Raw genomic sequence first — 27758 nt, forward strand, 5'->3', positions numbered from 1 at the left:
CCGCACTGCTGGCCCGTATCTGTTGTGTGTCACGGGCAGCATCACAGCGGCAGACATTTGGAGAGAAAAACACCGACTGCGGATACAAATTGCCCGCTTCATGTTTCGCAAGGACCTAACCGGGGAACACAGAGATTTCCGCGTTATTGCGCGCTGCCGCTGAAGCTCTTTTTTTTTTTTTTGTCTTATTTGCCTTGACACCCCTCCTTATCCTGCCTGTGTGGATGGTTGACTGCAGATTTCATGGTGCTGAGCAGGCTTGTCTGATTGAAGGCTTGCGGCCAGGGGGGCATCTGTGGGGCCGCAGATAGAGAAACCTCTGTCCACTGTCCCGTCCCGTGCACTGTAATTGTGAATGGACTGCGCTCCCTCCGTGATTTTCTGCAATCGCTCTGAGTCATTTGTGGAAGAAGATGGCGGACAGGGCTGAGATGTTTTCCCTATCCACCTTCCATTCTCTCTCGCCTCCTGGATGCAGGTAAGAGCTCGTATGTAAAGTGACAGTGAGGGGTCGATGGAGGATGCGCTGGGCTGATATGAAAAGGCGCCGTGCATGTCGGTCTGTGCTGCTTTGATGACTGCAGTAAAAACGCACATCCCCAGCCTAGGTTGTAATAGATACTGTGAATAACCTGCTCGGCCTTCTGCTGCCTCACTGCGCGCATGTAGGTGCTGCAGCTGAACATTGCTGGTTGTTTATGTTTTTGGGAGAGACGACTTGGTGAAGAGGGAATAAAAGACTCGCGTTTTAGAAATTTCTGAAAATTGCAAAGAATGGCAAATTGTAAAACATATTGCATATGACTGATCTCTAGCTGTGGCGACAGTCATCCGCTTTGCGCAATCTCTGTGTGAGGCCCACGCCCTGTTGAGTCCAACCCAGGCAAGGGCACGTTGCTGAACAATGATTTACGGAAGTCCTACTGATATTGATGTTGTGTCAAACGCCTCTAATGTGACCTCTGCGACAATCAGTATGACAAATCAGCCCCGGTTTCTTCTTGTAGAAGCATATTTGTGGGTGGGTTACTCTTGCAGAGGCAACTTATTTCACACGTAGCGTTAAATCAGTGCTCTCTACAAGGGTGTTGTTGTTTAAAATATACAGTTTAGCTTGTTATAGTGTAATTGGCGGTAAGATGAGAAACACAGAGACATCTTGTAGTAAATTTAATGAACTGTGTGAAGAGAGTGCAGTAAACCTACTTTTGATGCTGGATGTGTATTGGTAACAATGTAACATAACAAATAATAATAATGTGTTTTAACAATGTGATCAGCATAAACAGACTTGTAAGACATCACTAACAAAGGCCAGAGTTAAGTAAACCAATTGGTACCTTTTCCGAGCTTTAGACAAGAAATTTCTATATATGAAATTTATATATACATATATATATATATTTTTAAAAAATTAAGCTTCTTACTAAATGTAAACATTCTTAAATCATAAAATGTACAATAGATAAAAAATTCATTTTGATTTTCTCCTAATTTACATAATTTGTACAGCCTGTCATGGTCCTGGATGTATTTCTTTAGTGCTATCATCAAAGAAGTTTGCAGGAATGAAAGTGTCCGGTTCACAGTCCTTTGACTTCTTGATAAGTTGCAATAATGGGGGCGTCAAGGTTGTAGTTTTTCTTAGAGTGGAGACATATTTGCAATTTCAGCTATTGCAAAAAGTGCACAGCTCTAATCTGTATAGTCAATCATTTTACATCTTTAAATTCCTGTATTCCTGCAGCATAATTTAACACAAGACTTTGGATTTGTTGATAATAGACCCCACTGGCTCTTACAGCTGATTATTTGAATTCTAACCTCATAGTTCATAAATTCATCAACAGTAAATCCTATATATTGATGTATGTACACTTCCAAAGGCCAAAGTTCTTATACTACTTGGATTATCTTTTTCCTGGAATGGTTACAAATACAAATCTGGGTGTATTTCTACTTTTCATATGATTTTCATATGTTATGATATATAACCTTCAGTGGCTGCTGTAAGGCTTTACTCTGTGTCACCAAACATAGCAGGAATAATAAAGAAAACACTGTTATTTCTAACTGGGTTGCACGACTACAACATACAGCTACTATAAAATACTAGCCCAGAGTAGCAGAGAGAAACTGGATAAACTACAACACTAAAAAGACTTTATCTGGCGTGTTTATCAGGATAACATAAGCCCTGTGCTCTAATGTGCATGAAGTAAACACATTTCATTTCAACGTGCCTGCTTCTGCCTCCAACATGGCTCATATCCTACAGAGGCAATCACATTAACAAACCAGTCCTGGTAGATTTTTTATCCACAGCATGTAGTCATGTGGGATTTCAACTGCACTGCTGGATCATGTCAAATCAATAGACCAGATCGTTTGCATGACTACCGGTGACCTGTTCAGCTCACTCAGCCAAGCTCTGACCATGGTATTAATGTTTTAAATTCACAGCACTACAGCCAAATCTAACGAATCTTAATTATATTAGAGGAATCATGTGAGGAGTAGTTTATTGCATTACTCCTTTGTGGAGGCTAATTGGTTTGTTTCTGTTGTTTTCAGGTAGTTTTTTTATACATTCGAGAGGGAACAAGTGGTTTGTGTTTATTTTTGGTTGGCTCTTCACTTTTTGATTATGAAATATCAGTAAGTAGGGATGTAGAAAGAGTCTTTCTGTAAATGTCTGTGCGTTTGATTGTGTCACAGCTTTTGTGTATGTGTGTGTGTGTGTTGTCTCTTTCTCTGTGCATCTGTGTGTGACAGATTCATGAGTGAAGCCACCAGTTGTGTGATGGTGTGGTCTGGTAATCTGCCTTACATAACCCTAACACTGTTTCCAGTAGGCAACAAAATCCACGAGAGGCAGCACCTCTCTCCCTGGAGCACCAGAAAATTTTTACAGGTTACAATTTCCCCTTTGCGGATGGAAAACGTCCTCAGCTGGAAATCTAAACTTTAAAAGAAGCATATGAATATGGTTCAGTGAGCAATTGATGGGAGATTTTAATTAATTTCTGCTAATAAGAGAAAACATGGTAGCACTTTCTTCCAGGCACAGAGAGCTTTATACCTTATATATACCTTATATAAAAGTATAAAGCTCATATATAGGAGTAGAACTTCATGGTGATTAAACTTATCCAAAGCATCATCTTACAGTAATGTACATAGAAGCTGTTCCACTGAGCTGTGCTTTGTTTCTTCATCATAAATATTCCCTGCAGTGGATGAAGGCTGTTTTGGATTATTACAATGCAAAGCCTTGTCCAATGCCGGGAACCCACACCTTGAAGTTCATTGATCACATTTTGCCCAAGGGTTTGGTCGGTCTTTCTTAGACTTGCTGAGGCAGCAGTCGTACTGTGCGCAGTCATTTGTTTGTTTTTAGTTCATGAGCGTGAACTGCTCTGTTTCCAGTTGTGCTACCTTTTTAAGGATGCCATTTTTAGGCTCCAAATTGATCAAAGGTCCTATTGACTCATTATCTTTTTTGACCTTATTCACATAATACACAAGTAAATCTACACAAAGCGGAGCCTTGGTTATTTGAATGCCATTCTTATTTTTGTTCTTATTTCATCCCTGTATATAACACATTTGCGAATCACAAGTTTGGGAAAATTAATTACATTTGTTTGTCTCTAAATAAAACCTAAAACAACTGTTATTTTTTCATTGCTAATTTTGGGAACAAAGATACAAACAGTGTATTTTTCACGGCCTAGAATTTAACCAGTAATAGAAATAGTGATTTGCTTCAACCTCTAGTTTAATATATAGAAGTTTTATGAACATTTCGTGAACATGATTATTTTATGAAGTATGCAACCCCACCTCTCCACCCCCATGAATCCCATGTTTTCCTGTTAATGTTCTACTTTTGCCTTCCAACTCTTTGAAGTCATTTGGAGAAAAACAGAGGGGGAGGGGGTAATGGTGGGTATGGTTACCATGGCGTAAGAGGCTTAAATCAAATACAAATGCATTTTAGCTTAAGCGTTCCATCCTCACTCTTTTTGCAGATTTTAGCTTCAGTCTCTTTCCCACTGTCTTACATTTTCTGTGCAACTATCACTTGCCATGCCTTCACCTGTCAGTCTTTGCAGCTTGCTATTTTTTTTTTCATTTAACAGCAACAAAATAATGAGTCATATTTACACATTTTCCTCGCGTCTAATGGCTTCATTAATCCAAATCCAGACCAATCTGCATGAGATCATGTGCTCACAGCAAGATGATGTATCATCAGTGCCTTTGACTCAAACATGGCATGATCTTTGCATTTGGAGCTGAGGAAGACATCACAGAGTCCTTCGTTAGGATAAATGTGTGACTCGTGCGCGTGTGTGCGTGCAAGCTTGAGTATTTGTGTGTGTGGGGGAGGGGCATGCATACATGTGTTTGTCTCTCTAATGGTGGCTGAAAAACCTGGAAAATTATCTTGCTAATGAGTCACTACCAACTACAGCATGTCCTTGGCTTTTAAAGATGATGTCACTGTGAAGCAGGTGTTCATGGTTAAAAGGCAGCTTAATCACGCCACCACTTCAACCCCCGCCACCATTACCACTGCCACCACACCCACATCTGTATCTACTCTAATATTGTTATCAGAGTGTCATCAGACTTCCTCTCAAGCTTCTATTTTTGTCCAATTTCATTCTTGGATTGTGAGCGTATACTGATATATATTTGTATATTTCCTGGCATGTAGCCTACTAAATATTCATTCAGTGTGATTAGGGTTATTTAAAAATAACTAAATACCATCTGATAGTAAAGGGTAAGTGAATTGTCAAAACACTACCACCCCATTTCATCCATTAACGAAGATATTCATGCAGCAGATATATTGATGGGCGTATCCGGAAGATTTGGGGGTTCAGTGTTTTGGCCAAGGAGACACGGCCTCCCCGTAATCTAAATTAGGACTGCCCCCAAACATTTACATCCGTAATACATTTTCAGAAAAGCTTTATTGCATGTTTGAAAGAGTGTGGAGGCTAATTCTAAAATAAATTACAGAAGTATTAAAAGTCGAAGTCAGTCTGATAACCATGCAATCTTTCATTTTTCACAAGACAAAGGAAGCTTTGAATGTGTGGATGTGGAGACATTAAATACAAAGATGACAGTTCGCAGCTTTGAGAAATTCCGTTCTGGACATGACGGTGTCAGAGATGATGGAAAATAACTGTTAGAACAAATGCGGGCTGGAGCAATTAACTGAACTGAAGCTAAATCTCACGACACAGAGACGAGATGGGAGGAAAACCTTTATGTGGCAGTCAATCTGGGTGTGCCATTGCAGCAGCATGACCAGCGTCGGCAATGGTAATTTTTTGCTGACTTGAGTTTTGGGAGGTAGGATTCTCATCTTGCTCTGAATGTCACAATGTTGAATATCTGGGGATGGATCAGATGTTGGAGACTGGTATTGTATATAGATGATTCTTGCTATGTAGCCCTGAAGCCTCAGCTTGAAGTCCTAACTATTAAGACAAACAACCGACATCAAGCGTAGTAATCGATAAACCACGCAATGTGACAGACACTGCCCGCTCGCTAAGACACTGTAAGCAGTAGTGTCAGCACTGCAGTGGTATGGCTCAGCTTACAATCTCATATGTATCCTCAAAATATAAAGCTATTTAATACAAAATGCTTTAGAAAAAGACAAAATTGTGTCTGTGTTTGGTCTTTTCTTCATCTGAGTGGAGGAGACATGAGGTCACATTTTACTGTGCAAACTGATAAGCACACCAAGAAAATGGCACCGGGTAACATAGTGGATTAGGTAGCAGCAGAGGAGACAAGGAATAAGAGACTGTGAAATCTATTACAGAGATGTGTCCTGAGACAATGGAAGAAAATGAACATTTGTGGTGCTTGGCATTAAAATGTTTTTAAAATCTGTATTTATATATGCTTGTGAAAGCAAAGCAAAGATTTTAATTTCTCTTCGTCTTTTTCTTCCTTTGTATTCACCGTTTCTTCGTTGATACAGCGTTTTCATCTTACTCCTTGTCTGCCTTAGCATCTTATATCATTGGTTCATCTGTTGTGTCCATCAGTTTCACTAAAATGTCACCTAAAAATCAAACATGGGACTTTCTCCTTGTATGCTGGTGGTGACTTGCTTGCATACAGCTTCACAGATGCTGTGTGTTTCTTTTCCCATTGTGAATTCCACACCCACAAACACCTACGCTTGCAAACACAGGTTCCCTGGAGAGCTCATTAATGAGCTCCTTTCTGACGTTTGGTTGCTTATAGTACTTATTGTACATATAGTACTTATTTTTCTATTTTTGTTTAACCTTTATTTATACAGGTAATCCCACTGAGACTCAGTGTCTCTCTAACCCTAACCCTACCTGTTTCAGACAAGTAGAATTAATAGATTTTGTAATAGAATTACAAAATCGAAAGAATAAAATAGCAAAAACTGTCTAATGTTGAAACAATAGACACTTTTATTTGATGAGGACAGATGATGACAGTCATGTCACAACAACAGATCAGTCTGACTGATACTGTGATGAAAATGTATAATTTTGTGCAAAATGAGCTTTTGCCTCACAAGTTCAGTCCAGTTGTTACATTTCAGTTTCACAAATTTTAGCCTAAATAAAAGTAGTTTTTCCCACACAGACACGTGTGTTCTGTAAATGACAGCATTATCACGATACTAATTCATTTCACTCAAAAATGAAAAGTGATGATAGATACACTGTGCAGCATGACAAGTGGCAACACTGTTGATTTATTAATTGCTCTTTTACGTTTTGTGGAAGATGAGTGTGTTCCCTAGCCTACAGATAAATGCCCACCCCCAATCAAAGTCTCATCCTTGCACAAAATCTAAGTCTGACTTGTATAGCAACATTTTTTCTGACAATTTTATCAAACAATAGTCCAATATGCTTGCTTGCAATAGTTCTAGAGAAAATGTAAGATGTAAACAAGGTTTTTGAGCAGATACAAAGTTAACATCAGATTTATGTTCAGCTCAGATCTCACTATTGACATTTAGACAACTATAGCAAAACCAACTCGGCTGTTGGTCCAGCCGTACTAGATTGAATATTACTCTCTGAGGAGCACGTCTCCGAAGGTCCGCAGGGGTTGGCCATTAGGAGAGGGCTGGTAAGTGGGGGTCATACTGACAGAGCAGTACTGGCATCCATTTTGGTTCTGCTGGAGGTGCAGACAGGAGATTCGATTGCTCATATTAGCAGTAAAAAGTTGAAAAATAAACAAAAACATTGGACATTCTTACAGGCATGGGTGGGCATGCTTTCATTTGCTTTTCAAATCAAATCAAATCAAATCACTTTTTTCATTTACTTGAATTACGTAAGCAGGAGGAGGCAGCACTAATAAAAAAGCGCAGGGTTGGCAAATTGTTGCACTCTGAAGAGAGAGTGTTTGTCTGTTCAAGTTTCCTGCCTATCCATACTAATTTTATTGGGCTCCATGACACTGCATGATGTAATTCACACCTGGTTTGGGGTTTGAGGTTTCTAAACTGGCCTGGCAGCTCTGTGAGCACCAGCCAGTGTTTATCAGGAATCTGCATGCAAAAAGATGGTTTTTGTGTCCCTAATTTATTTTAAAGAAAAACAAAGTCTGAACAAAATGTTGAAAAGCGCAGACCCTTGGACACCAATCTGCCAGTAGGTCTCAGAGGTGGCAGGAGTCCAGCAGATGATGCTGACTACTGGTACAAGCTACTGTCTATTCTCTGAAAGAGAGCACACTACTCAGCTGTTCTCATCTGAACCACAAATCAAACCGCTGCTTAGCTGTCTGTATAACAAAATTAGTTCAGTGCCGCTAAAGCGCAGTAGCAATGTAAAGTAATGTAGCTGAGGCGGGATATAGCACAAATGTTTATGTTATCAAAGTTGTACCTAGACAAGAAGAAACAAAAGATTTTGCTACTCAGCAGGTTTTGAGTAATCATGTTGTCCATGAGAGGGGTCCGTCTTCCAGCTGAGATGGAAAGATTGGGATAGTCCGAGAATGCGGTCAAAAAAAATCTCATTCGATTAATCTCTGCTCAAACAAGATCAGATCACCTGGTTAGTGATTACGATACCACCAACCTACAGAATTCAAAATTACCTTCTACAATGAACAAATTATAGAACAGCCTCACACATGTTTGTACTGTTAAAATATAATATTGTGGTTTGGGTTTGACCCACGTTAACAGTGTCACATCTGAAGACTCCACTGAGGCTTCGGGTTTCATAGGGTAGGTAGAAATACAGACATTTTGCAGTGGCGGTTGAGGACTGCTGGGGATCAAATTTTCTACCTGTCTCTAATTGACATACATCTGGAATACATCTGGAGTTTATGTCTCTATGCATTGGAGAGTTTTTTGGGTTTCACTTGATTTTTAGAAGGTGAATTTTAATCAACTCCAACACTGATGCTTTGCAAAGAACATAAATGCCTGGAATTGCACTGAAAATCTAAATCCCACGTATGGACCATATGTAATCAATGGAAACCAGATGACCAACTGCCACCTTTGCTCTCGTAGGCTATATCAGCTTTAAGTCTTCCATAGGAGATTTTTACAACTAAATGTGTTCTGACAAAGTGACTGATGAAGGATGTGGCAGTGTAAAGCGTGTACTCACTGCAAGCCTGAGTGTTACAGCAGACTAAGTCCACCCACAGGTTGGCAGAGCTGGTGTCAAGCAGCACCTCAAAGGACTTTGGGGGGTGTGCCAATGTTGATGTCTCCATAGTAGGTAGTCTAGGCAACATAATAATTGACAGTAGAACAGAATATAGCAAGTTAGCTAGTTACTGCTCGACGGTTGTGTGTCGTGCATAAGAATTGATTTCCTTACATCAGCGTAGTTATTGATGCACATATCTTGGTAAGGCAGCTCATCCTCCCCCCCCCCCCCCCCCCCCCAAGGCTTGACAGTTACCGCTTATCGAGAGGAGCCCTAAGTTGATAGAAGGCAAAAGCAACATCTTCTATCACTGGCGTTGAAGCTCTTTGAGTTACAGCTATGGGTTCTTTTTTTCCAGATAAAATGATAGCAGTTTCCTTACTTAACCGTTCCTTCGGCAAGCACCACCCACACTAGGACAACAACAAGACACTTGTGATCCCTCCGTGGTACACAACGTTTCTTAATGGCTACAACTCACTTTGGAGCTGTACTGGTGCATTACCACACCAGTGTAATTGTCAAAAATTAAGCCATGTCAGTTCAGATAGGGTCACCTACTTAAAACAAACTTTATGCATAACTTCAGCATGTAATAGGTCTTCAGTACACACCACTTTTTGTAATAACATTTTAGAAACAAAGTCAAAAGCTTTATTATGAAGCACATTATAAATTTGTTTGGGATATCTTACTGGACACATGGAATTTCTGCACTTTCAGCAAAATGCTTTCTCTAATTGTTTTCAGATTATGCTTTTGCTTGTTCAGCATCATATCAAGTGAAAAAAATATGCTCTTGCTCATGTCGCGTCTCTAAAAAACAAAACGACAGAATGAAACCTATGATTATTAATTTATTTCAAGCATTTTGCTAATAGGAGCTCTCCGTACTGTTGGGACTCTTCAAGGACCACTTTAGTACCATTTTATCTGATTAAATTTACATATCAGCACCATGGTTACACTATTTGTGAAGCTGTAGTTTTCCAATAATGAAAAATAAATGTATTATGTCTGAACCTCTGTATCAACAGTACTTTAAACAGCTTTACCAAAAGCTTTTGTCATTCACCTTATCCTAATTATGATAGTAATATTTGTCTACCATAATAAAAATATGTTAAGAAAACTCATTTAGGATAATCGTATTTCACTACAAACTGATTTTTCTAACATTTAGCCCATCGTTCAAATTCCTCTCCTGTTAAAAAACCCAATAACCCTTTTTAAGTCATTACACATTCAAGCTGGCAAGCAGTAAGGGGAAGCCCTGATTGCATTAACCTTTTCATGACCCCTTTTGTATTACTGTGCATCAGCCTGTCCTCTTTCAGAACCACAGACCCAATGACATTGTGTACTTTGGACCCCTATATGATTATATGATGTAAGCTCGCATTCATACGTAATATGTAGAGCGTCCTTATCTTTGCAGGAAAGCTGCAATGCAGCATTTCCTTCAACACACTGCAAGCCAGCTGCTGTAGAACTGGAAACCTGCTGTAACTAATAGAGTAAAGACGGCATAGGGTCTGCTCAAGAAAACTTGGAAAGCCATGGCTCATTACAGAGATACACTTCCCTGCTGTAAATGAAAGTTTAGAAATCTTGGTGTAAGAGATAGCAGCGAGTAACGCTTCTGAGTCTTTCTGAGGCATTCAAAGCTCACATTTTTTACAATCATTCCCAGCTAACAGAATTTAAAATATTGACACTGAATTTGGGTGTTTTAGGTGCTGCCACTGTCACTCACTTGATTCAGTGAATGCGCCAGACCTTGTTAGTATGAGATATTATATAATTAGAGATGATAGCGGGTGTTTGTGTGGTTGCTTTTGTTCAGCATATGAGCTTGAGATGCAGACAGAGCCTGACAGCCTATGAGTTAGAGCAGGTTTCCCCTTGATCAGTGTGTGAGCATGAATCAAAAAGAAATTCCCTTTTGGACCGTTCACTGATGGAAAAGACATATTGCAGGTATCAGTATTCTTTTTCAGAATTTGCAGTGAATATACCCTCTCTTGTGTATTCCCAGGCCAGCCCACGACATCAGCCTGGAGGAGTTTGATGATGAAGATCTCTCTGAAATCACAGATGACTGTGGGATTGGACTCAACTATGATTCTGACCCATATGAGAAGGTGAGATTCTTTTGTTTTCTCTTTTTTAATAGTGTGTTCTATTTTCTCTGAAGACATTTAAGGATATGTTTCATTTGCTGTGCTTCGTGACACAGAAATAATTCTTTAGATTGCCACATGTGGCTGGAATAAACATGTTTACAGTCTGTTAAAAAAGACGTTTTTGGTCATCAGTGTTAGTGGTGTTGATGCCTTTTGGAGCATTTTTACATTTATTTTTATTATCTGCTAAATAAAATGTTTGTAGTGTCATAAAGGACATCAAACAGGTATTTTACTAGTCACTTGGAAATAATTAACTGTTATTTCCATGCGTGTCAATGACTGGTTCACGGTCAATGAATCATGCTAACAAAACAGCATTAACTGATAACTTCACCCTATTCTCTAAATATGGTCATGTTAGCTTACAAAGCCAATAAACAGTGAGCGATATCACTGTTGATATATCCACTTTTGCATATACAAGTTAAGCAGAGCAAGTCTTATCCCTTTTTTCAAATGGCCATTTTAGGACATTCAAGGAAAGTTATGTGCATGTACATATGTGCTAGATCTGCAAAATAATTAATGTAATGAAATATTACATGAAGAGACAATTAGAGACTGTTTATCCTAGTTGATTAATGCTAACATGAAGCTGAGAGCAGCAGAAAAATGACATGACAAAAATATAATTTTATGAGAATCAAGGGTGGAAACTTCGTTTGTATAGGGATTAAATGTTCAGAACAGCTTATTTGGATCTGTTATTTAAGCATCTCTATACCTTCAGAATTGTATGTAAAGGAAGCCTTCCTCACCAGAATTGCAGTCATTACAGTAATGCCCATATGCCTTAGATAGCTATAATACACAAGGAAGAAAATGATAGCTCCAACAGCTTTGTTTCACTAGAAGAGTGAGTCACTCTCTACATTCTGCACTTATCGTCAAACAAATTGCATACATACTGGTTCTGAACTACTTTCATCATATAATAGAAATTCAAAGCAGGGGTTCCCATAAGGATCACATTCAAGCGACTGTGCTGAAGTATAAGCAAATAATTGAGTCATTAGCTGTATCATCCGACATGTCAGAACGGCTTAGGCTTTAATTACACCATTTCTAAGAACTAATCTTATACCACCAGCCTCTATATTTTCCTCTGTCCATCCTGTGGGATATAAATGTTTTATGCTGGTGGCGTTGAGCCATGGCTGCAGCAGAGGGTGGGTGACCCAGTGCAGTTTGCTGCTATGCAGAGACAACCTCCTTTCCTCTGTCTTTTCCTCCCTCCCAAGTGTCTTTCCCTCCCTCCCTACGCAGTGTTGCTTAGAGACGGAGCTCACATTCTCTCCTCATTCTCTGCCCCTTTTCCCCTTAAAGCCTCCCTCTCTGTATTTTCTTTCTTCCCTGCCGAGGTGCCTGGGAATGAGGATTTAGCTCCGGGATGGTTGGTTTTGAGGGTTAAGCTCCTGGCATAAATCTGTGCTAGATTTTGCTCTTTCTACTTTAATCCACCAACAAAACACATTATGTGAAGAGTTGGCAAAGCTGTTCTGTAAGAGAGGTGTCTTTGCATAACATCTAAGAAGACCTCCAGAGAAGGAGACTTCAGAGAGTGGATTTTACTCAAAGATGTCATAGATACACACACGCACGCGCATTCACACATGCACACACAAAGGTTTGTTTACTTGGTGCCACTCACTTCCAGGTCTTTACCTGGCAGTCTTTACTGTAAGGTAAAGACCCTACAGTATTCGGGAGAAAACCTCAACAGCCAAGCAATCCCATATGAAAAAGCACTTTGCAACATGACAAAAAACCCCTTAATTTTAACAAGAGGAAACCTCTATCAGAATTCTTTAACAGGGAGCCAATGAAGATAAGCCAGTATGGGAAAAATGTGATGTTGCTTTCTTGTCCCTGCTGCTGCTCTCACTGCAGCATTTTAAATTAACTGGAAGCTCTTTAGGTTAACTTTTAGGACAATCCAATAATGATCAATTTAGTAGTCCAGCATAAAAGGGATGAAATCCATAAACTAGTTTTGAATTTCAATTTTAGAAATGTTGGAAATTATAAAGAGAAAGCAGTCCTACATAACGTTTTATATGGGCATTGAAGGACATATCCTGGTTAAAAATGACTCCCAAGTTCCTCACAATGTTACTTTAGGCCAAGGTAATGCCATCCAGAGTAAGTATCTGGTTAGACACAATGCTGATTGTCCTGATTTTTAGGGCCAAATATAATAAGTTCAGTTTTATTTAAATTTAGGAGAAGAAAATTACAGGACATCCAGGCCTTTATTTCTTTTCTATAGTTTAAGCAACTAATTTATGTCATCTGGCTCTCATTGTTAAATATAACTGGGTAACATCTGTATGCAGTATTTTCTAGTAATATTAGATAATAAAGCAAGCATAATGAAAAAGGTATTGATCCCAGTACAGAACCCTGTGGAACACCATGGCTAACTTTCATGTGTGAAGAACACTCCCCATTTCCATGAACAAATTGGAATCTATGAGATAGATGCAATCCAAACCATTGCAGTGCATTTCCTTTAATACCAACAGTGTGTTCTAGTCCCTGTATTAAAATATTAGATATGACCACAAGTACTGAATCCTACACTGAGGTCTAACAGGACATGTATGGAGATGTGTTCACTGTCAGAAGCCATGAGAAGATCATTTATAACCTTCTCTAGTGCTGCTTCTGTGCTATGGTGAACCCTAAATCCAAGGTGAAACTCTTCATTCTTCTGTAGATGATCACGACTTAGTAGTTTTGAAGCTACTGTACTTACTGATATGTCATTCATGAAGTCATTACTAGATAAACCCAAAGAAGTTGATTCTATTCATCTGGACGTAGCGTTTTTAGTGGGAAAAACATTTCGTCTGCTACACGTCAGGACAATATGCAATAATGATTAAAACTGCTCATTTACAGTTTAAGAAAAGACAATTGAGTATAATAATAAACAAATAAATAAAATAGAGGTGGTTATTTTATCTACATTAATGTTAAAATCTCCTATATTAACAATTTTTTTTGATCTGTGCACTAAATCAGATAAAAAGTCTGAGAAATCTGATACAGACTCTGAATAAGGGCCAGGTGGATGATAGATAACAGCTAAAATTGATCTTTTTTTGCGTGTTTTCCAAAGCAGTGCTAATAGTTTTCAAATGAATAATAAGTGTCTGGGTCTTTGGTTTATTGTTAGGCTACAACAAAGTCTGCTGCCATTCCTCCACCTCGGCCTGTGCTTTGAGGATTCTGACAGTATGACTTTTGGTTGTGCTGACTCATTTAAATTAACGTATTCATCCTGGTGTAATCAGGTTTTCGGAAGGTGGTGTAGGTATTTAATAATTTACTACCATGAACTTAGAAGAGAGAGAGACCTAATGTTTAACAGTTCACACATTTTACATTTGGTACAGTTGAAACAATATTTTGTTTTCTTTGTAATTTTTTCAGCATTAAAATATTTTCAGCTGGTATTTTGTTTATTGAGGTCATGATGAGGTCATGACATTCTGTTGGAATAATAATTATAGTCTCTGTTAAGTTAAGCTGCTGAGTGTGTGGGTCGATTGTAAGTACGTGATAATTACATTTGGGAGTATACCTAAAAATGGTTTGGATCTTGAGGACATCAGATGCAAAACAGCAGAAGCCCTGACTGCTCAGTTCACAAACAAGAAAGCACAGGCCAGAGACAGTGTCGGTCCTCGTTATGTTACATCACTGCCCAAAGGAAGTAATCTTGCTGACATAGGATAGATTGGACACACACCCAGTTGCCCTTTGAGTGTTTGTGTATGTGTAGATAACAAAGAAAGAAGGGCAAGAGAGAGAATTTCATGCACATCGTGCTTCACATGGTGTTTGATTCTGCCTGCATCAGTAGGGTGTATGACAGTTTGGCAGCTCCTCATCAGCAGAAACATCAGTCTCTTCCTCATGCACCACACTGTGCTGATGAAGAAAGAAGCTTTTGGTTTTGATGTCAGCACGATTTGCTCATATTGGGCAGCACGTCTTTGATGTTTAGGACGAACAGCCAATCTGAACAGTGAGATTATCCTGCGGCCCCAATCCCCCACTCTGATTAATTCTAATTTGCTATGGTGTTCAAGTCTTAATCTGCAGAACACTTTGAGTTTGTGGTAGGCACACACACACACGTGACCAAATCAACGAGACACATGTGATTTCTGATCGAGGAAGCAGTTATTCGCAACCAGATGTCAAAATTCTACAGCGCTTTTGGCCCTAGTTGTCTGTTTCCACAATCTTTAATGTCACTATTGGTTCACTTTGATGGTATTCTTTCAAGCTTTCAAACAAGAGCGACCACAATCCCAAGCCTTTTATTTGTGTATCACCCAAACAAACACACAACTCTTTTCTGCCTCGCGTTGTTCCTGACTCTTGACTTTCTGTCCTTCTAATAGCATCTCTGCCTCTCCAGAGCCCCTGATTGAATGGCATGAGCACATGCATAATTCAGTATGTGACAGAGCAGGGGTGCCTGTGTCTCAGCTGTGATGCAACTCTGATTTTAAAATGTGGAAATATAAATGATACACTGAAAGATGGAGTCCATCATGTGTCATACACTTTTACATGCACCCACATACAGACAGATAAAATTAGATAGACATACAGACAGCCTGTACATACTTATAGTTATAGCATATTCATTGCATACCTTCATACCGTGTACATTGTAACATACCCATAATAGACCCATATTTTGTACCCTTATACCTATAACAGACCCATTTCTGTAATATATCTATATTATGGCTAAAGTACTTTCTGGATGGATGCAAACTGTATTTCGTTGCCTTGTACTTGTGACATGTGCAATGACAATAAAGTTGAATTCTATTCTATTCTATTCTAGATAGGAGAAATGGCTTTTTCTATACTTTTACAGTTGTGCCTGTGGAAAAGAAATGTCTTTTTATACTTTAAAGGAATGTATAGATGAAAAGAGACACTTCTAAATACATAATTCATCCCAAAACCAAATGAAAATTTATTCTGGGCAAAGAATAAAGGTTCAGCATGCCCTAAACATTTAGGGAGCTAGTGTTAATTATCTTAGATTTGTATCAGATACATGCCTTCTATAGGTTGCTGATGACCTCTTAATTTTCCACACCTCTATAATGGCGACTCTATAATGATAACTTACTCTTATAGTTTCTGCTGTCATTAGTCATGATAGTGCACAGCTCCATGAAACCCAAAGCTTCCTTTCACTCCACTGGGGAATTAGTTTAAAATGGAGCTGCCATCTTACTGATCTTCTGATATGCAGCACCAGCAGAATCAGTAGATAGAGTTAGCCATGCTGAACAAGGCTCTCGTCTCTTAATTAGAGATCAAAAAGCTTATTTTCTCCAACTATTTTTTTTGTAACCGCTATGTTTCTTTGGTAACTGCTATGTAAGAACAGAGCTGTTTAACATGACTATGAATGAGGGCATGCTTGCTCAAGTCTGCTGAGTGACAGGGGAGGGACAGTCAAAGGGTGAGTGGGGATGGCCTTGGGAGCTGAAGACCATGGAGATTGAATGCCGCCAGCGTACAACTCTTATTTATAGTTTTTCTTTTTTTCTCTACCTGCCTGTCTGTCAGGTGGCCTTGTCTCCTGACAGCAGGAAGTATTTTCCCTGGCAGATGTGACATTTTCACAGCTCACTGATGAATCTGTAGATTTTTACACACTCATGGAGTTATAGGTCACATATCCTCAGTGATGGATAGTAATGGTTCAGTGTTTGCTGCAAACATTTGATTGCATCTTAATAGATCATTCATGCAAAAATAGATATGTTAATTAGATGTTGATATGCAATATCACGTGTACTTGATGGGTATAGACTGAGTGTGCGTTTCAGTCGCTGTGGCACAAAGTGGCTGCATCCAGCATCAGCAGAACTGTAAGCGGTAGATGGATGAGAGAGTGAGCTTTGATTCCTCCATTAAACAGACTGCACTGAGAGGTGGAGAAACTGCTGTGCTGTCCAAAATAAACAAGCAGGCAAATCAATCCTTGGAACTCCATTATAAAATTCAAAGCAGGGGAGAGAAGATTAAAACAAAACAAACCCCCCCCCCCCAAAAAACACCCACAAATATTTGGTGGAGTGATCATGCTCTTTTTTAAAAACTTGCATGAGTGTTGGTTTTTTTACTCAGTTGTTCTAGTTCCTTAGGGAAATATTTTGTAGAGATGATTGTAGTTGAGCAGCCTCGAGTCCTACTTGAGGCATTTATATTATTTAAAAAATACTTAAAATATGTTAAAATGTATGTTCATACGACAGCCCTTCGAGAATTAGTCTCATAGTTTAGTAGTTAAGCCTGTATTATTACCTTTGCTCCATCAGTACATATTGGAACGTATAGCAAAACACACAAGCAGGCCAATGAATGTGTAGCCTATGAAACCTGAAAGTCATTTACTACATTGGTTTCCGGTAAACTAGCTGAAACCTGAGACGCGTCTGATTGATCCACTTTCATGTCAGCGGCCCCCACCCCTCCTTATCCTTAATCATTGCATTACGTCTCCGCTTTGTTCTTTGAGCAGTTCATCGACTTTACTGGTCTGCTGTTTGACTTTCTGAAAATGTTTTGCATTGTGACTTTGTACAGTTGTGGTCAAATGTTTATCATGTGCCTTAATGTCATTAATTTTAGGCTTTTAGTGATTTATTTGAGCTGTTCCTTTTCCAGGGTGGAATAACTGTGCAGAATATGTCTTTAATGACTTAGAAAAAAGAACTGTGTGAAAAAATTTGAATTTATTTTGGAAAAAAGTATAAAAAGTGTACATACACACCCACTATATGGTTAAATATCTCAGTAGCCATCAATAATCTTCTGGAATGCTGTAGAATCATCTGTTCACACAGGAAAAAGAAATCAAAGAAAATCATTAAAAGCATTTATGCAAAAACTGGTCTGAAGACTCAAAAATAAGATTGAAACATACTGTAAAGCTTATCTGTTGTGCTCCTTTACAGCTCTAGCACATTTATATTCTCTTTGTTTCAAATCACCCCATTAGACAAACCCTTAATCCAGGTCTAAAATAATTATTTTGAGTTCTCATCATTAAAAAAAACAAACTTATATTCTAAAAGGTAAGCCCAACAATGTCAGCTGACATTTCAACTTTGGATTATGAGTGAAGATTTAGCCTTAATTATGGACTTTTTTTTTTTTTTGCATGCTTTGCAAGCTATAGTTTTTATGTATACAAAACTGTAATAATTCCTTATAAAATGATTTTTCTTTGTTGTATTATTATATTTAAAAAAATCATAAAATACTCTATAATGTTTTTAAAAAATGCTGTACAAAACATTGTTGAGGGCCACACTTAACTTCTTTGGTTTATGTACAAACACACATTCATGTATTCATGAGTGTGCATGGGAGCTGATCACTGCTGGTGTTGGTATATGTTTAGTTCTCTTTCCTTGATATTGCTCCTCTAATTTTACTGATTTCTCAGACAGGCCTGTTCTCCTCCTTGTTTCTTTTCTGTTGTCAGAACAGCTGATGCTTTAATAATATCGCTGATAATAAAGATGTGGATCACTCTCTCTCTCTGTGTGTCTCAGGACTCCCTTATTCTGGAGAAGAATGACATACACCACCCAGTCTGCTCCTTTCAGGATGACTTTCAAGAGTTTGAGATGATTGATGATGAAGATGAAGATGAAGAGGAGGAAGAGGAAGAGGATGAAGAGGTTGATCCTGATGCACCTCCCTCCCCCTCAGCCTCCCCTCCTCCTTCTCCTACTCTTGGCACCATAAAGAGCAGACCCACCACACTGAACCTAACCACTGCTGTGTCGCAGGTAAGCATACTGAGGCTCTGATTCCAAACACATTACATCAACAAACTGTTTGACATGTGTTTTGAAATAGTTGTTTGCAATTTATCACTAACAATAGTGTTTGTCTCTCTGCCATCTTTAGGATTCACTGAACAACAATAGCAGTCTATCCCCAAAGAAAGGAAGCTGGCAGGACTCTTTGCGCAACCCAGCCTCACAGGGTTAGAACATCATTAGTTATTTATTTGAAAAAAAAATGCTGTGACTTTATACTGTATGTTTTCTTCTATATTTTTATTTGGCTTTCTATTTCACAAAACAAATATATTCTTTGTATAAGCTTTAAAATGTATAACTAATATTAAATAATAGGCTAATCTATTAATCCTATAGAAAGACCGTCCTACTGGATTTTAATGCTATTTTTGTTTAGTAATTGTTCCACATGATAATTCTATTCAGATACTATTATGAACTGTATAACACACAGGGGATAAAAATCTATTGTACCTCCAGGTCGTCTGTCTCCAACCCACTCATGTCTGGAGGATGGTAGCCATGTGACAGGCCAGTGCCCAGCCTCTCCAATATCCCAGGTCCCAGGATCCCAGAGCAAAGGTACTCCACTAAATCAGACAGGGGAGGGCGGAAACCCCCAGTCTCCTCATAGGCCCCTCCTCTGCGACATGGAGGGCAACAGGCGAGAGAGGCCCGAATACGGTAACAAGAAGGCCAGCTCAGCAAGCTTAGATCATCTCATTGATCACTGCTATTTAGTGCTGTATTGTGATGTGAATTTGACTTCAGTGATGCACAAGAGCAGCAAAAATCTCGTATGCTGATTCTCATGAACCAAATCATATTTTTTTAATACTTAAAAAAAAAATATATATATATATATATATATATATATATATTTATGGTTTTGACAATGAAACTTTTGCTGGACTTGTTCATGCTGCTTTCCATTTTCAGCTCATTGTGGATTTCTTTACATTGACAATCATTGTTTTTTTTTGCTTTATTCTCATCTGCTCTCATTAATTGTAAACTCTTCTCACATGTCAGCTTATTTCATTATGCAATCTCACCATAATTAACTTCAAAATCACGTACCAGCCTCTAATCTCTGTTTTTTTTTTTCACCTGTCATCATAGGCTCGTTTGGTCAACATAAGTCTCACCCATGTTCTCGTGATGCTACTGATCCAAAGGCTGATCCCTCAGTACAGACAACCGGAGCACCCTCCCTAGATGAGCATTCCCAGTGTTCGGACACAGAGGTGGACCACGATCTCAACAGCGACCACAACCACAAGCACTCAAACCGGCGTGCTACTGATACCTACACCATCACCAGTGAGTCAGGTATGGAGCCAGAGAATGACCTAGATCCAGATGGAACCAGCCGCTGCTTGTCATCCACCGCACCCATTGGAGCTAACGATGGTGCAGATACACCCCTGTCTGACGAGGAGCTGGAGAAGGACTTTGACGTAGAGTTTATGTGTAAGGAGGCCTACGATATGGTTTGTAAGGAGAATCACTCATCATATGTGGAGTTCCCCTCCATTGAACCCTCTGAGCTAGCTTCCTTCTCTAGTTATGTTTCATCTAGCCGCTCAGAAAATATCGACCAGTCCAACAGTTCAGATGCTCAAGAAGCGTCTAATGTGGAGGCAGCAGCTAACGACTCCACCTCTCCATCCTCAGACCCAGGAATAGCAGATATGAACCAACGGGGTTATGTGACTTCAGACCAGGACAAAGACCTCAGCTCTCCAGGCTCTGATTCTGACATTGAAGGGGAGCTGGAAGCAGCATTTGCTTGTGGTGGTCCCGTTGTCTCCAACATGATCTCATCAATCTCAGAGACAGAGCTGGACTTGACCAGTGATGAAAGTAGTAGTGGACGCTCATCTCACCTTACCAACTCCATCGAGGAGGCCAGTTCACCTACGTCAGATCAGGAACTGGATCCAGACACAGAGTTGGAGCAGGACAGTGGAATTGTTGGTCTGAAAACATCTCTACTTCTAGGTCAGCCAGATCCAATCAAAGAAGGCTCTCCTCTACCCTCTCCATCCCCACTACCCTCACCCACAATTGCTACACCATCTCCCATTGATTCACCCATCTTACCCCATGAGGCCTACGATGATGGTCAAGCTCTTACAGGGCTGCAGAATGTGTATGAAGACCTGCCCTGTGAGCACCAAGCTGACCCAGATGAGACTCTTCCTCCAGCTCAATGCAGTGAGGATAGTCTCTCCAGACAGATGGTGCTGCAGATAGAACCAGATCACAGCCTAGAGAGCTTCAAACGCTCCTTCTACCTGCCAGTGGGGCCCAGGCTAATGCCAAGCTCAGATGATTATGATGGAAGTGAAGGAGAGTCTGAATCTGAAAGCGAAGATGACCTGAGTGAGAACTCGGACTCTCCATGGCTGCTTAGCAATTTGGTCAACAGGATGATTTCAGAGGGCTCCTACCCAATCAGCTGTCCTGAGGAGTGTTTCAAGAGGAAAGTGTCTGTGTCTGATACCATCTCACCATCCTCCGACATTGGAGATGGAGATGGCTTCAATGATGAGGACCAAGCTAAGAAAGTTGGAATGAATGGATCACAGGAAAGAGACAAAGAAAGTGAAGAATCAAGAAGTATTGACATGCAGTCTTCAAAAGGAGCAACAGTGATAAATTCTCATCTCTATATGAGCAATCCAACCGCTGATACCATAACCCCACTGATTTTAGAGCGTTGTGCAAACAGCTCTTTGCATACTACTAAAGACTGTGACAAGAACTTTGTAGATAAACCATCTAAGAATGCGATGAGACAAGAAGATGATCCTGAGCCCAATAACGACTTGATGATGTTGGAGGGGAGGAAAGATCTCGACTCACCCAGCCTTAGTGAGAGTGTGATCAGCGACAAAGATGAAGGACGAGAAACGGAGCCCAAGCCAACGAGCCGTTCCTCAGCCTCCCTCGAGCGTATCACAGAAGTCAAACACAGCCTGACACTCGACATACCCAGTGCTCAGACTAACCGATGCTTCAGCCTCACTTATTCCACAGACAATGATGAAGAAGAGGACGATGCAGACTCTTATCCATTCCTAGGTGGCTTAAGGAAGCAGTCCCGTAGAGGTAGCGACTTAGAGCTGGACAGTTCACCACCCATTGATTCCAGCGTGCAGAATCATCCCTTACCTGATCATGACCTCCCACTGTGTGAGAAAGACCTGGCTCTGAGGCAGTCAAATGAAGACGATGGACTGGCCTATGACTCCATGAAGTACACACTAGTGGTGGATGAGAATACTACACTGGAATTGGTCAGCCTTAAAAGGTATGATCTGATAATATGTTTGAAAGCCAGTAAATTGAGTGTTTACTGAGTCTGACACAAAAATCTGTCCTTTAGTTATGAAATTGGAACAATTTTCCTTATTGTGCACCTTATATTAACATGAACTTGCATTACAAATGTTTATTACGCCTTAAATTGGGATTCAACTTGCCTTCTCAGGTGCACTTCTGTTCTGAGTGATGACAGTGAGCTTTCAACTCTTTGCGATGAGGAGCCTTTGGGGACTGCTAACGTGGACTATGGTCATGATGAGGAGGAGGAAGTGAGGCCAGAGCTTCTGAGCTCTTCTGAAGACTCTTCTCCCGAAGCTGACCTCCCTTTCTCCAAGAAATTTCTCAATGTGTTTGTCAACAGCACCTCCCGCTCGTCCAGTAAGTCATAAGCAATTCTGTTCTCTTATTTTAAGAAAGTGTTCATTCTTATCTCTTCCCGAGAGGTAAAAGAGAAGATCGAGACTGCTTTAAAATATTACCCCTAAAAATGAGATGATGCTCCGGTGGGTGTCATCTTACATTAAGGATAAGAAAAGGGGGGAGGTTGGGGGGACAGTTGGCCTGGCTCTGTCCAAAAATCCTGACTCCTTCAGCATTATTTCTAAAATTATCCACTCACAGCCTGCCCTTAGAATGAATAATGTATTAGAGTTCAACTCATCACTGTCAAAATGATATACTAAGATGTGATCTAAATATGGCAGGGTGCCCACACACGACTGATGGGAGGGCTCTACCAGAACATCATCAGGCAGACCTCTTGTCTCAAGATTTATATCTCTAATAAAGGGTGATTTGCATAATAAAAAAGCTCATTATAACAGCCCCATTTTCATTGCATTTTTGATATAATCCATTACCCTTCATTTAGAGCTCACCTTACAGATTTGCATAATAAATGTTCCTCAACAAACAACAGGTTACAGAAAAAACAACATTTTTTTTTTAAATAATCTCAGTCATATCTGTTTCCCATGCAGGCACAGAATCCTTTGGACTTTTCTCTTGTACCATCAATGGAGAAGAGAGGGACCAGACACACAGAGCAGTCTACAGGTAAAACAAACTCAAGCCTGAAATTAGCACCACTGAAGGAACAATGGGCTGGGAGGTCAACCTCCCAATGGGCTGACCTCCCAGCCCATTGTTCCTTCAGTGGTGATAGTTTGAATCATTATGCAAATGTACTGTTTATAAGATTGGGGAAACCAAGCAGTCAGCTGAGACTGAAGAAATCACGTGAGTGACGAAACGTTTCTCCCACTGAAAACGTGTCCAGATGAACAGAAACAACTTTTGGGCAACACTAATTATTTTGGGGAGGAAGACAAAGACATCACATGCGTCTCTTTGCCAACCATAAAGACAACGACAAGAAGAGAAAAGGCAAACAGTGCCTCGGTATTACACAGTATATGTTGTGTACAAATAATTTCACTTTTTTTAACCATAGGTCTCATTCAAAATACCCCATATTTACAACTCTTTGCCTTCCTCTACCCACCCTATTATTTTTCTTTCCCAGCTTTTTCATCAAAGCCTCCCACAGGGAGTCACCTAAAACCCATAAAAGATCAAAATAACTCAGGTTTATAGGAGCAGGAACATCATGTAAGGAAACATCTTTTTACAAAGGCAGTTTCCTTTTTTTTCCTTGACTTCTCTGCTGCCCTCTGCAGGTTCATTCCTAGGCATGCAGATGAGCTGGAGCTGGATGTGGATGATCCCTTATACGTGGAGGAAGAAGAGGACGACTACTGGTACAGAGGCTATAACATGCGGACAGGGGAGAGGGGCATCTTCCCTGCCTTCTATGCTCATGAGGTCATAGGTCAATCCAAAGAGCTGCTGGGTGAGTGCAAGAATACAGCAGCTTATTTCTTTTTTTTTGCTTTTTTATTCGAAACACACAGAACGATCACATTTTCTATGCATATTACACTCCTTAGGAATGAAAAGGAATCCAGCGTGGATTGAAACTTTCAGCGTGCAGTTTTTGGGGTCTGTTGAGGTACCTTATCACCAAGGCAACGGCATTCTCTGTGCTGCTATGCAGAAGGTAAGAAAAGCACATTTACACTTTTACTATTATGGATTGTTTACTATGGGCAGGATACAAATGTGGTTTCTCTCTGTGTTAGATTGCAATATCGAGAAAACGGACGGTACATGTGCGACCTCCCTCTCTATGTGAGCTGGAGATTAGCTTGCAAGGAGTCAAACTGATTATGAGCCTGGAGGATGAATATGAATCCCTTGATGAGGTATAAGACAAATAAACATAAATGACATGATTACTCAGGTAATCGATTGTCCCTCTGCTTTGGGATTATGTTGCACTGCTTCATCAGTGACTGAACTCTACTTTTTTTCCTGTCTCTGTCTATATTTAGTATGACAGATGTAGTCACTTCTTCCAGATGAAGAACATCTCATTCTGTGGATGCCATCCGAGGAACAATTGGTAATCAAACATCCATCTTCTGCCCATCCTGCTACCACCGTACAGTGTAACATCCGACTGATTGCATCACACTGTTTTGTTCTCTCTGCAGCTACTTTGGCTTCATCACTAAGCACCCAATGCTGAACAGATTTGCTTGCCATGTGTTTGTGTCCCAGGAGTCAATGCGACCTGTAGCAGAATGTGTCGGGTATGTCCATTTCCACACCCGCTGAGGGCCGTAGCTACAAAAATAAAAAAAAGAAAGAAAGGAAAAAAAGAACTCAAAAAGTTAAAAAAAAATAAATCTATTTGTTATGTATTTTAACTAAAAAAACAAATACATTAAAAAAATAAAATTTTATATTACAGTAGAAGCCACGGTGCTTAATTTGACATATTTAAGTAATAAAAATGACTATTCAGCTACTACTTGCACATATCTTTGCTGGAATCTGATCTCAAAGTCTGGATTAAAGTGCATTTTATTACAAATTTCTTTGGCAGAATGCTTGACAGCAATCCAGTTTGGGTTTTTTTTGTTATTTGCACACTAGCCATATGTGTGTGTACCTGTATAAGGTTAAATGGCAGCAGAATTACTCATGTATTATTCAGCCACAATGTGTTTGAATAATTAAAGATGCACATTAGACCACTCTCTGAGGCTGGATTAAGAGGAGGCGGCAGAAATCTTTCATCCATCAGATTCTCGCCATTAAGTCAGCCAGAACTTGTGAAAAACAACTTCTGTTTCTGTGTTTTTCACACAAACACTGTGAAACATCAGAAACACTAAACAGCCGTACAAAACTGAATCTAAAAATATCTAATACTATCTCACAGGTAAATCTTTAGTCCTCATATGTCTGTATTTTCTGCAGACGAGCCTTCCAGGAGTACTACCAAGAGCATCTGGAATACGCCTGCCCCACTGAGGACATCTACCTGGAGTGAGAAATGTTGCCATGACAACCTTCTTCCTCCACAGCTTGTGTATGTTCATCAATTTTGCCACCAGAGGGCATTGTCAGTGGGGATTTTCTTTTTTCGCTCCATTGTAAAATACTCTTCTGTCCCTCTAAACCTGGGATCTTCATTTCTACAGTATGCTAGACATCTGACTGATTTCATTCATCCCTTTCTCTTTGTTTATTTCCATGATCTCAATGGATTGATTGCCTGTTTAGTTAATCTTTTTCTATGATATAAAAATTAAGATGCTGAGCACCTGTTTATTTCAAGATTCTTCTTTTGAGATGAAAACAATGTACCTACTACTGCTGTATCACTTTTCAATGCATGGCTAGTAGGATTACTGCACACAGACACACCAAGAAATACACATATCCAAGTGAATGGCAAGCAGCTCAACAATCAGTAAAGGAATGGTGTCTAATCAAGACGTCGGCGTTTGAGTTAACTGTATATATGTTTTTGTTCAATACTGAAAAACAGGTCATTTAATTTATACTTATAGTGACATTGGAGCAAAGTAGAGAGAGACAGAGAGTACAGCGAGCGGTCCTTGGTCCAAGCTTACCCCTGTGTTGTGTACAAATCGTAGTGTGTTGTAAATACATGTATAGAGAGTAGACATTCAGGCGCCTCATTCAGACTAATTAAGAAATGCTCACAGTTGAGACTGAAGGTGGGAAATTTTGTTCTTGCTTTTGATGTATCGCTCTGACAGGATTAACTGCAGTTTTCAGAGCGGTTCGATGAGTTGACTTCAGATGAACTTTGAATGTCATTTGCTCTGCAGATATATTCATTTTGGATTTAGGGACAGTAACTCTCAGCAAATCTGAATGACAGAGCAAATTTACTTCCCTCCTGTTCTCAAAGTTGCACTGCTCTTAGAGCTTCAATAGCAAGTCATCCAGCTGGTACAGTTGCAAAATATTAGATCAGTGTGTGCTTTATATGGCTGATGCCACTTTTAGATGAAAGAAAGCTAAGGCCCTCTGAAAAGCCATATTCTCACATCTCTGACTGTTTAACTCTGCCTTTCAGTGCTTTCCTGATCTCCATTTCAGTTTCAATGAGGTAAAAGGAATGACTAGATCGATTGATAGGGGAGTGTCCTGCTGATACGTGGTATTCCAGTGGAGTCAAACCTTTAAAATGTCAGATTTACACTTTTGTTAATGGTTGGGCATTTATCTAATGTCTAAGCATGGTGAACAAGGAGAGGGATGCGTTTCCACGTTTAATTATACCTTCATTCACCTGTCACACAATAGGTGAATGAAGGAGGTTGGAGCGTCAAACCATGGCTTGCAGTCAAGCACCTTATATGGAGGTGGGAGTAGCTGAAGCCCACCTCCCCAATCACCCCCATTGTTCTCTCTGACACTGTTTAGCATCTTTTTATGCTGCTTTCAGTCAGTCCAGCAGAAAAAACACATCCTATTTGCAGGATTTCAGTGTTAAAGATTCACTGAAAGTTGACATGGCAGGAGAGAGGGTATTATCTACATATGTATTGCTGTCAGTTAGATCGTGTATATACAATAGCAAATCTATGATAGTGCTGTGTCCTTTATGTTGAGTATGTTATGAAAATGAATATGTACATGAATTAAAAAGAAGTTTAAAAAAGATCACGAGCAGATGAAAACCCCTGAACGAAAAACACACAAATATCTGTGATCTGCAATAATTTTATTTCAGTGTCTTTTCATGTTTTAACACACGGTGTAATCTCAGTCTGTCACACAGCTGGCATTCAGGTTCCTGAAGACTCCATAACTCTCTACAAACAGGCTTCAGCAGCAGCACGTTTAGGGCACATTTGTGAAATGTGACATCACTAGTGTGTGACACACAACCAAACTACTGACCAATCTGCTGTTAGAGCTGAATAGTGACTCAGTCAGCTGCCACTGGAAAACTATTATTGTGTCTTGCCGATTATAGTAATCGCATTTGAGCTCCAACAGTGTGACCCATCTCTGATCTGTATCTACTTGCCTCTGATTTTGTTTTTCTATCTTGTTACAGCCTAGTTAAAATACTTCTTTTCACACAGCTACACAAGAGCAACCACTGAAGATCTAGTCCAATATAGCCGCTCAGAAGTACTTCAACAGTTAAATCAACTTTTGACTTTATTACTTTAACAGGATTCTTCACTGTATACCTAGAGCAAAAGAGTATGTGACAGAACAAACATATCTTATCTTGTATCTTTAAAAACAAGGACTTGTAA

At 39.7% G+C, this 27758-nt stretch overlaps 2 protein-coding genes across 3 annotated transcripts; one reads left to right on the forward strand and one right to left on the reverse strand.

Annotated features, from left to right (window-relative positions):
- On the forward strand, positions 1 to 27644 carry mapk8ip2 (mitogen-activated protein kinase 8 interacting protein 2). 2 transcript variants are annotated; one of them, XM_085412001.1, is made up of 14 exons: positions 1 to 478; positions 10753 to 10858; positions 18514 to 18753; positions 18875 to 18953; positions 19249 to 19452; positions 19891 to 22087; positions 22268 to 22479; positions 23082 to 23157; positions 23781 to 23953; positions 24051 to 24160; positions 24243 to 24365; positions 24495 to 24565; positions 24657 to 24755; positions 25429 to 27644. In XM_085412001.1, exons 1-14 carry the CDS (start codon positions 414 to 416, stop codon positions 25499 to 25501), a joined length of 3828 nt encoding a protein of 1275 aa, XP_085268127.1. In that variant the 5' UTR covers positions 1 to 413; the 3' UTR covers positions 25502 to 27644. The 2 variants fall into 2 exon arrangements, with proteins under 2 accessions (XP_085268127.1, XP_085268128.1); XM_085412002.1 differs by having other exon boundaries at positions 19249 to 19350.
- Positions 7045 to 8909, reverse strand: LOC146664754 (gastricsin-like). The gene is given in 9 exon segments (XM_085411472.1): positions 7045 to 7212; positions 7363 to 7588; positions 7672 to 7728; positions 7929 to 8020; positions 8022 to 8123; positions 8226 to 8344; positions 8670 to 8754; positions 8756 to 8788; positions 8886 to 8909. Coding segments are annotated over 9 exon segments (906 nt in total).
- Positions 27645 to 27758: the final 114 nt, after the last annotated feature.

The sequence above is a fragment of the Rhamphochromis longiceps genome, linkage group LG7, assembly GCF_057381845.1.
Source record: "Rhamphochromis longiceps isolate RC_006_pf linkage group LG7, R_longiceps_female_GT1.1, whole genome shotgun sequence".
Lineage (NCBI taxonomy): Eukaryota > Metazoa > Chordata > Actinopteri > Cichliformes > Cichlidae > Rhamphochromis > Rhamphochromis longiceps.

Coding starts and splice junctions, on each gene's coding strand:
- mapk8ip2 (XM_085412001.1), top strand. CDS start 414: ATGGCGGACAGGGCTGAGATGTTTTCCCTATCCACCTTCCATTCTCTC. Junction 10,859..18,513: donor ATTCTGACCCATATGAGAAG/GTGAGATTCTTT, acceptor TGTGTGTCTCAG/GACTCCCTTATTCTGGAGAA. Junction 24,566..24,656: donor TGCCATCCGAGGAACAATTG/GTAATCAAACAT, acceptor TTCTCTCTGCAG/CTACTTTGGCTTCATCACTA.